Source organism: Herpailurus yagouaroundi, unplaced genomic scaffold (genome assembly GCF_014898765.1).
Source record: "Herpailurus yagouaroundi ecotype Mexico unplaced genomic scaffold, PumYag 267, whole genome shotgun sequence".
NCBI lineage: Eukaryota > Metazoa > Chordata > Mammalia > Carnivora > Felidae > Herpailurus > Herpailurus yagouaroundi.
The window spans coordinates 692,586-703,181 of record NW_024412484.1 but is presented as its reverse complement, the minus strand read 5'-3'; the positions used below and the strand labels follow the sequence as shown (position 1 = coordinate 703,181).

The window sequence follows — 10,596 nt, the reverse complement described above, 5'->3', positions numbered from 1 at the left end:
CATCCATCCATCCATCCATCCATCCATCCACCCTACTGTCCACTCATTCATCATCCACCTATCCATTCACCCACTCATCCAACCTACCCTACCACCCACCTACCTACCAACCACCAATTCACCCATCCATCCACCCACCCTACTGTCCACTCATCCATCCATCCACCTACCCATTCATCCACTCATCCAACCCACCCACCTACCAACCACCAATTCACCCATCCATCCATCCATCCATCCACCCTACTGTCCACTCATCCATCCATCCACCTATCCATTCATCCACTCATCCAACCCACCCACCTACCAACCACCAATTCACCTATCCATCCATCCATCCATCCATCCATCCATCCAACAATCTATCCTTCTACCCATTTGCTCTTTTGGAATTCACTCAGCACACCCAGTGTGTCTTATTATCCACTAGTCCCATAGGGTACAGATGCTCCAACCTAGTGCCTGCTGATGACAGACAGACACAAAAACAAACCCTGATAAAACATGGTTGGGGGGGACGGGCATTCCCCATCGGTGGAACTTATCCGAAGGGACTACATGCGAGGTTGTGCATTGTCCCTGCACCACCTCACCAGGGGCTTCCTAAGGAGAGCCCCTTTGCAGCCCACCCTGACGCTTCATACCCCCTTACTTTTGCATGTTCTAGAAGTAATACCCTGCCCTTTTGTCTGAATATTCAAATCCTACTCGTCCTCAAGGCACAGCTCAAAGGCAAATTTCCCTGTGCTCCTGTGCTCCCGCCAAGGCACTTGTCACACCACCTCCAAACAGCCTCATATGTCTGTGCTCCTCTAGACTGGGGGCTCCTTGGAGGAGCAGAGACTGGGTTCTGTTCACAGCCGCATGTGGGACAGAGTTTATGCAAGAACTGATGCTTTAGAGAAATGTTTATGGGAGGGAGGGAGAAATGGCCAGAGCCCCCTTTGTGACCCACCCATCAGAGTCCTCGGGCTGCTCGTCCTTCGGGTCGGGAGAGCTGCCTTCCCTCCCCTCTGTGGACCCACTCGGGAAAACTGCTGCCTGCCTTGAAGACCACCCTCCTAGGCTCGGGAAAGATGCCCCATGCTGCCCCAGCCCCCGGCCCAGCCAGTCCCCCTGTCCTCCCGTTCACCCCCAGGCCAGTCCCCCGGGTTGGCACTGAGCTAAGCCTTCCTGGGAAGGGGGCCTGCCAGGCTCGGCCTCTGGAATTTGAGGAGCCTTTGGAAAGCCCCTGGTCTAGCCCTACCCAGCCAGCTCCCCACCCCAGAGCTTCCTGCCCACCAGAGGCATTTGGGAATTTCTTGGAGGGACTGGCCCATTTCTGGGGCCCATCAGAGATCCCAGGAGATGGCGCTGCATGGCTGTCACCTCTCAGAGAGGGTCACTTAGAGAGCCTGCCTGTCAGAGAACGCTAAAGCCCAGACCAACGGCCACAGCCTTGACCACCAGCCCTGGGCACAAGAGACCCTGTTCCCAGCACACACACCCTGCTTAATGTTTAACTTCCTGAGAGATTTTTCACCCACTAACGACACGACATCAACTTTGCACAGATAAGAATGTTCCGAGAGGCCTACCTGAAAATCCACCAGGCATCACCACCAACGTGCCACACGCCCTCTGGCCACGAGGCTCTCGTCTCGCCCGGTCCGGGGACTGGCGGTGAAGGGCCGTGCTGGGTCGGGGGTGTGGCGGGGATCTCAGGGGCACAGGGCCCCCTTCTGACTTCCCCTTCCTCAGTTGTTTCTAGCCTGCGCTCAAAGCGTGGCTCCCCTCCCAGCTTGCACCGGCATCAGCACTTGCTGAGTTGGTCCCTGGGTACTGCCCTGTGGCCGTCGCTCTCCTGCGGGCCTGGGTGATATATCAGCGACCGTCTTTCTGAGCCAGGCCCCCCCTTAAAGCAGATCTGGGGACAGACGAGGACGTAGGCACAAGCACGTTACCAGGAGCGCAATGGGGAGTGCCGAAGACAGGCAGGAAGAGGGTCGTCACGGGTGGGTTTCTGCCGCAGGTGCTGAGGGCTGGGCTCCCCGGGGGGCTCTGAGAGACCGCAGGTGCCCTGAGAGGGGGGCACCTACCCCTATCCTCCAACACCCTGGCTGAGGGGCATCTGTGGCGTTAACCCCTGGGCACCGCCAGCCGGCCTCACCTGCAACCAAAGTTTCGGGACGACCCTCCCCACCCCCGCCACTGTGGACCCTCCACAGGGCAGCCTCCGTGCAGGTGAACCCGCACGCCCCCCGCTCCTGGGTTCACCCTGCCAACTCAGGATAGATCTGCCAGGAGAGGTGACCGTCCCCGTTTTAGAGATTGGGACACGGAGGCCCAGACTGGTCACGTGGCCCTGCCAGGTGGCCCAGCCAGTGGGTGGTGGGGCTGGGTTTGCACAGGGTGCTCTGAACCTGTGGGCCACGCTCCCTGAATCTCCAGCCACACAAGCTCGGCCGCATGCAGGCCTCGGGGCTCAGAGTCAGGAAGAAACCCAAGGTGGCCGCCTTCTCCTGAGCTGCATCCAAGGAGGCCACCCGTGGGAGCAGGAGACCTGGCGTGGCCAGCCCTCCCTCCGCCGCCGTGGGACCTCAGCCGACACGGAAACCCTCCCTTTTTCCATCTGTAAACGGAGGGAGGGGGCTGGGGGCTGATGAATGCAGGCACAAACCCACATGGAAATTCTGAGAACATTCCTGAGGACGGCCAGGCTGACCAGGTTCTCTGGAGAGTCTCGGACAGAAAGTCCAGCGCTTTACCAAGCGCCGGTGATGAGACCAAAACACGCTCAGAGTAACTGGCAGGGAGGCCGGGAGCCCAGGGCCCTGCCTGCCGACCAGACTCGGTTCCCTCTCTTCCCGCCAGGCTCCTGGACTTGGCCCGACGGAGCCCCGGAGAGAAAACGCCCCCCAGAGGCGTTACCATCCTTCACCCCTCGGCTGCACCACCGTGGGGGCCGAGCGTGCAGAGTGAAAATGAGCCCTCCTTCCCTCTCCTGGCTCTCGGCCACCCGCAGTCATTTCTGGAGCGACGCCCAGCTCCCCAGCCCTCCGTGTCGTCTGGCCCAGAGCTTGCAGAAGCCCCCGGAAAAGGGGAGCGGGCGGGGGAGGGGGGTGTGCAGAAGCTGGAGTGTAGACTGCAGACATTCTCACTCAGAGTCGTGATGTGATGGGCGGGGCTCCCGGAGACGGTGCCTTTTGCGCAGGAACCTTGACATCAGCCCGTCCGGCTTCGTGGAGCACCTGTGGTGCCAGCCAGGCGCGAGGACACCCTTGGGGGCGAGGACACCCTCGGGGGCGAGGCCGCCACTGTGCTAAGCAGCTCCCGACATGAGCTTGTGGTCCGCGAGGGGGCAACACAGAAACGGACCCTTCCCCAGTTCCCACGGGGGTCTCCGAGACTGTCCCCAGGCCCTCAGGGCTCAGCGTCCAGTCAGAGGGGAAGCAGACAGCCAGGGTCAACGCCGCACATGCCGAGGGTCCCGAGCCAGCTTCCTCCACGCAGAAGGAGATGGGGTTCTTTCAGGCTGTTTGAGGCTCATCTCCACGGACGGACACCTTGCTTGTCCCCACTCGCTCTGGCCATGCAGGGTGGCTGCGATGCGTGCTTCTACATCGAGGTGGCTTCTCGGCAGAGCCCCACCCCTGCCTGGGCCTCCACCAGCAGCCACACACCCAGGAGGGGCCAGCTGCACCCCCACCTGCCAGGGCACTGGCACCTGCCAGCCTTGATTCCTTCTAGACTCAGAGGCCAGCCGTGCTCTCTCCCAGACGCTGGATTCCAGGATCGGAACGACAGGATCAAAATCCCAATCCCGACAGTTTACCAACGGTGTGCGCCCGGACACTAAGGCGGGCTGTCGGTTTCTTGTCTGGAAGAAGGAGATGCTACCTCAGACTTTGCGGTGAGACGCGCCCAGGGAAGGCAGGTGCTGTGCCCGGCGCGGCCAGCAAGAGTCGCGGTCGGCAGCATCGTTTTTAGTTTTGTCTTTTTCATTGTGCGTCTCTCCAGCAGCCCCGCTGAGCACGCGGGATTCCCGGAGCCACCACCGTGGCCTTCCAGAACTCCCCGTGGCTTTGGTCTCTGCCCCACGGCGGGGGCGGGAACTGTCCCTCTGGGAGGCGCCTCAGGCGGTGTTTTGACCTCTGGCCCAGCCTGTTTGCCTGGGTCAAGGCGGTACCCCAGCGGCCGGCTCACCCGGGGCGGTGGGGACCGCCAAGCGAGAGCCAGGGCGGGGTGGGGGCCTGGGGACGGCAGAGCCATAGGCACCGTGCTAGACCCTCCAGAAACTTCCGGGGAAACCGAGACCCAGGCCAGCCCCTCTGGCCACCACGGGGTGAGGGTGAGGGGTGCACACGGGCTCACAAATGGCTCTAATTCCAGAGGAATTCATGTGGTTTGTGGCAGAGGGACGAGCCCAGTGCCCCGGACAGAGGACCCTCTCCCGTCCCCGCTGAGCCAGGAGGGGCTGGCCCAGCCTCCCGCACTGCTCGTCGCCCACTGAAGACGGCTGTGGAATCTGGGGCGAGCTGGGGCCCCGGTCGCCAGGTGGCAGGGGAAGTGAAGGCCTGGCCTACAAGATGGCCCGAGCCCACCCCGCCCCACCTGACCGGTATTCACACGCCAGGCACCTGCAGCCCGTGCCTCAGCTCGGGGGAGGCACAGCCCCCGAGCGCCCCACGTCCACCCTCCTAGGCTCTCAGGCCAACAGGGACCCTGTCCTCTCGTCTTGACCTGCCCAGCCAGACACAGGGCCTGCGTGGGTCCTGCCCCGGAGGCTGCTCTCCGCTCTGAGTCCACGTGGGATTCCACAGCCGGGAAGTCGAGGCATCTGCTCAGCTACACCCACATCCCGCAGAAAAGCCTCAGCCTCTGTCGTGGACCCACGGGACGAAAAGCCCTTCGAAGGCATGGACCACGCTCGTCCTCTTCCCTCGGGAGACATCTGACAAAGCAACCCTCCACTCTCCTCCAGGAAAGCCAGTCCCCCAGGGGAGCGCTCTCTCACATTGGTCAGAACTGCCAACTCACCGGGCTTTCTCTTCTTGCAGTGGCTGCTAGGAAGCTCGGGCTCACGTTAACTGACGCGCAACACGTTCTTGGGTTCCCGAGGTGATGCTCTTTCCCCTCCCTTCTAAACTATCCCTGAGCCTTTTCTTTCATTTCTGTGTTTAAGTTCTGTTTCAGTATTTTTTTTCTAGAAGATTCCCAACTTAGGCGCAGAAAATGTCTAATTGTGAACTGTAGCCAGCCACCTGACCCTGTATAATACATAAATATAATAACACACAGACGCGCGCAGGCCTCAGAGCCCTCCCCACAGCCCTCTCTCCTGGACGCACCACACCCTAAAGGCTCAACGTGCACATGCTGGCGTGTGAACAGGCCTGCAGTGCTCGTGCCCAGGGCCACGCAGCGCAGTCAAGAAGACCGGCGTAAGGGAGGGAGGGAGGGAAGGGCAGAGCCCCTGCTGAGTGGCTTCTCCAGGACTGGAGGACGCTCCAGGGCAGGGGACAGGTGGGGTGGGACAGGGAAGCCCTGGGGCGGGCTGGGATCCAGAGAGGGAAGAGAGAGACAGCACTGCCCTCTGTTCTAACAGCCCCTCCGTGTCTGCGGACGCGGGCGGGTTAGGGCCCCTCACCCAGGGAAGCGGCGGCCGCCCCTGTTCCGTCTACAGAGGACGAAACTGAGGCCCAGGCAGTCCTTTAACAGACTGGTGGGCCCCCCGGAAGGCAGGACCTCCTCCCAGGTGCCCCAGCCCCACCACGTCGCTCCCCGTCCAGCACACCTTGTAAGTATTAACGCATGTCCTCTCATCCCCTGGGAGGCTGGCCACCCTGCTCTCAATGCACACATCCTCTGCACGCGGCCGGGGCTGGGGCCTGGCAGACAGAGGCCCGGGGCCTGCTTTGCCCTGAGAACGTGCAGACTTAAGGGGTCTCCTCCCGGGCCCCAGCTGTGCACCTGGAAGACGGGAGTTAGTGACTGTTGCTCTCAGAGAGGAGAGAGGAGGCACAGAAACGACCCAGGGGCATGGCCTGTGGCAGGTGCTATCACTTCCCTGCCCCTGGGCTCCCACCCTGTGGACTCCGACCCCCACGAAGAGAGGCCGAGCCAGACGCCTCACTCCGGGAACCGTGAGGGACCCACACCGGCCATTCCCTCCCTTTCCCTGCATACTCACAGCGCATTGAAGGGCTGGGGCCTGCCCTTCACCCCACGGGCAAACCCCGCACCGGGAGACACCGGCGCCGTGGGACTGGCCCGACCCCGTGCCCCTCACGGCACCCCGGCCCAAGCCACCGAGGTCACGGGCTCCCCTGCCCACAACCTGTGCGGCTGAAGAGCCCACTCACGTGGGGACCGTGACGGGGAGCCAGACCTTGGCAAGTTCCCACCAAGGATGGAGGGGCCTCGGACGTCCGGCCACACAGCCCGCACGTCCTACGTGCCCCGGGAAAGCTGCCCGCGCGGCACTGTGGAGCCCCCTCGGCTAAGCCTCAAAAACAATCCATCCCCACTGCAGAGGGCAATAAAGAAAGGATAATCAGCGTTAATATTACTTATTGTCATTGATTTCAGCTTTAAAGAATTGATTTCCAGTCTGGGCCCCTTTAATGAGGTTCTTTGCAGAAGACGCACGGACGTGGCCGCCACCGTTTGTGGGGGCTGCCATCCCCCCTCGCCAGGCGGGGGCTGCAAACCCCACGCCCTCGCCGAGGGGAAAGCGGGGACACTCGGAAAGTGACACGTCCCTGCTCTGTCCTCCACCAGGTGCCAACATCAGGGCCTGGGAGGACCCTCGCTCGTCCAGGGACCGCCTGCCCTTTCTCCGCACTCACCCCCCTCGGGACCGTCCGTAAGATTTGTGGAGGCTGATGGCCCTGAAAATGAACCTTGCTTCCTGGGCCCTCTGCTGAGCTCTCCCCGGCCAGACGCCCTCCGCCGCCCACCCAGACCCTCCAGTGTGCACCACCCCCTCCCCACCCCATTTCTTCTGGAATCTTCAGGGACCGTGGAGGTACTCTCCAGCCTCCCAGGGCTCCTGGGCTCCTGCCCCCCACAGCCCCACCGAGCACCCACGGAGAAGCCTGGGTCTCCCTCGACGTTACCCACAGGCACGTGCTCCGAACCCGGCTACGGCACACACGGGTTTGTTGAGTGAATGCAGGACCACAAGCGCTCCTGAGCACCTGCTACGTGCCCAGTCGTAGGATCCTAGGACGTCAGATTTTTAAAAAACTTTTTTTTACAGAGACAGTGGGGGAGGGGCAGAGAGAGAAGAGAGAGTGGGGAGACACAGAACCCGAAGCAGGCTCCAGGCTCCGAGCCGTCGGCACAGAAGCCCGACGCGGGGCTCGGACTCACAAACCGTGAGATGGTGCCCTGAGCCGAAGTCGGACGCTTAACCGACGGAGCCACCCAGGCGCCCCTAGAACGTCTGATTTAGAGGACAATGTGACAATTTAGAGGCAAGTTCGAGATGGGGAGATGGAACCAGGAGGGGAAGGGGCTTTCCCGAAGCCACTTGTCCCCTCACTGGCGCTCTCCGAGCAGACCGCTCTGTTCTGCCAGAGGCAGGGGCCGGAGCGAGACCGAGAGCCCGTCTTCACGTGGGATCTTTTTATCTACGAGCAAAGCTCTCCCTCCCAGCCGCATGCCCGCTCTCCCCCCAGGCTGGCCTCCTGGGAGGGACGAGGAGCTCTCTCCCTCCCTCCCTCCCTCTCTCTCTCTCTCTCTCTCCCCCTCTCCCTAGCATCAACTGCTCGAGGTTCAGGAAAAGCCAAGAACTCAGACTTCTGGTTGTCTCCAAAGAACTATTTCTTGCAAGTGACGTAACACCAGGAACCACTCCCTCCAGGATCCGCTTACTTGCTCAAGTGTTTACCGGGCACCGGCACCAGGAATAGCCAACAAAGGCCAAGATGCCAAACCGGACAAACCCAGGCATTTTAGAAAGATGTTACAGGAAGAAGAGCACAGCCCTGAGCAGGTGTAGAGCAGGGCGGGAGCCTTCGAGCCCCGCAGAGGCGCAGTGAAGCGGGCCATTCGTGTACGTGCTGCCCCGGTGCGCGTAGGTCCCCCCGGGGTGCAGATTCCAGGAACCACTTTGGGGGGCGAGGTCCCGGGGGGTGCCAGGCTCCCAGCCCACCCCAAGCCCGCCCTCGGCCCTGGCGATGCCCTCGTCTCTGTGATCACCAGGCCCTGTGAGAATCTGGCGGAACCCCCCGAGTCCCCTCGGAAGTTGTGGGCGATGTCGGGGGCTGGGGACCCTGCAGCCCTCCCGCTGCCCTCCAGGGGGTTCGGGCACAGGCGGGCACCCCTCCTGCATGCCCCCGGCATGGCCTGCGGAAGTTTCCAGAGATTCTCGAGTTGCAGCGCTGGAGGCAGAGCTGGAATCCGCCCCGGCTGATTTCAAAGCTCAGGTCCTTCCCCAGCGAGGCCAAGACCGCATCCCCCTGGCCAGGCCCCCAGAGGCGGGGCGGGGCCGGCCGGGGGGGGGGGGGGTGCTGGACATTTAAGGGGCTCCCGGCATGCCGTGCCGGTGTTCTCCAGACACTGAGCAGACAGCTTCCCCTTTGCCCCGGCAATGTCCGGTGACACCCCATCCACCAGACCCCCTCCTCCACCCCTGTGCCCTCCTTCCGGTTTCCAAGCCCACTCCGTGAGCTGTCTCGGAATCGACCCCAGAGGAGATAAAGAGGCCCAGGGACACTTACCAGCCTGCCCGAGGTGGGACATCTCAGTGCTGTTGTGCGTGGGTCTCCGAGGTGACAGGGACCGTCCCCTTCCCGCCACGGCTGAGCCACAAAGAGAGAGTAAGCTCCCTCCACTCCCCAACCCCCCTGCGTATCACCGAATGCACCGTCCCCGCCCAGGACCGGGGTGGGGGGTGCGGCCAGACGTCCTCCCCTGCACCTCGGGCCTCGGAACCTCGCCTCCCGAGTGGCCAAGGAAGTCTGCCCTGACTCAGTTAGCGACAGGCCGGCGGGACCAGCTGCTGTCCTCCGCGGGCGCCCACCCTGACCGGGGCCCACGTGCTCCCGCCAACCTGGGGCCGTGAGGAGCCCGCATGGGGCCACGACGACGAAGCCCTAGGGGGTGTGGAGAGCAGGGCTGACCGCTGGTGAAGCCGGGGGCCCCGGGGGAGCAGCTGGTGATAAAATGGGCTTCCTCATAATTATTATCTCGGTTCCTCCCTAAAAGCTACACAGGGCAAAATGACTCTAAATATTGTTCTAGCCTATTACCGGCCTATAAATTAATCGCTCACGGCACACAGAGGCATCGTGACGGGCGGCGGGGACAGTGACTCCACACGAGGCGGGAAAGTCCCCCGAAGAGGCATATTTTACACTTAAATTGTAATTAAATTCAGAGAAATCCCCTCCACCCAGCGCACAGATAGAATCCGCGTCAGCCTCCCTGAGAAGCTGCGACCCTAAACAGTGTATTTATTTGCCGTGGGAAGAGACGGAGTCCCTAGCCCTCTGGGGTCTGCGCATCACTTACAGGCTTAGAACAAACGCGGGACGAGGTCCCTGCAGGAACACCCCAGAGCCAGTCGCGGTTACTGACCCTAAAGGTCCAGCACCCAGCCCGCCGCCCGCAGGGGGAGAGCACGGTGGTCCTGCTGGGCGCTGGGCCTGGGAGCCAAGCGCTGGGCACTTCTGGGGTCAGGACCAGCGAGGGTCTGCGAGCGGGAGGTAGAAGGCCCAGCGGGCAGGTGCGGCAAGGGGCCTGGCAGCCTGCCCCCCACCCGGAGCAGGCAGGACTCCACCCAGTAAGGTCTGCGGACATGTCCAGCCGAGCCGAGAGCCCGGAACGTCCCGCCAGGGTCAGCCCGGTGCCTCACAGCTCTCCTCGCGATGGTTTTTGCTGCCTCCCCCAAAATGTGCCAGTGACCCATTTGAGAGCAGGGAGCAGAAGACGGTGCATCATTTCTTCCCCCCTTCAGACCCCGGGCGTCGCGGCCGGTTTCAAGCCCGGACGGTGACATGTGCTGCCTCGGTCCTCTGTCACGATTCTAGACTCCTCCCTCCTAAGCCAGACCCTCTGCTGGTCTGGGAGGCTCCCCTGTGGGCTGAGCCAGCCCCCCATCCCCGACGGTCCTGAGCCCCTGCTCAGGCTGTGGCTGTTGGTTGGTGGGCTTACTGAGAGCTGGGCAGAGAGACACCAACAGACGCCTCCAGCGGATAATCCAGGGGCCAGAAGTGCCCCCTGCTAGAATCTTGCGGCAGCCCTGCTGTCTCCTGATGCTCCGGGCCGACTACCCCTGCCAGGGTGGCCTCGCGACCAAAAGTAGCCTCAAGCCGCCGGCTGACAGGCGCGCGTTCACGTTTAATGGGGTTCTCACGGTGTCCCCTGGGGGAAGTGTCCCCTTCTGGGAGGCAGGACCTCTGGACCGCAGAGCCCGGAGTCGTGGGATGGAGAATACAAGTTTCCCGAGTGGGCCACCCGGCGTGATGGTGAGCGGGACCGCTCCGACAGGATTCTGACTCCCACCCCCCGTCCCGAGCAGAGCATCCGACGCCCGAGAGAATGGCGCCACATGGTCCCTGGTGGCATCTCCAAGCCAGCGTGCTGGCACCACCTTCACAAGGCCGC

General features: G+C 62.5%; 1 protein-coding gene across 1 annotated transcript in view; it reads left to right on the top strand.

Annotated features, from left to right (window-relative positions):
- Positions 1–5,285, top strand: part of LOC121021241 (uncharacterized) — a 9,808-nt gene extending 4,523 nt beyond the window's left edge. Inside the window, exon 4 of the mRNA XM_040461486.1 lies at positions 2,854–5,285. Within this exon, the coding sequence (XP_040317420.1) occupies positions 2,854–3,157 (304 nt within the window). The 3' untranslated portion in view covers positions 3,158–5,285. The remainder of the gene's footprint in view (positions 1–2,853) is intronic.
- The last annotated feature ends 5,311 nt before the right edge of the window (positions 5,286–10,596 follow it).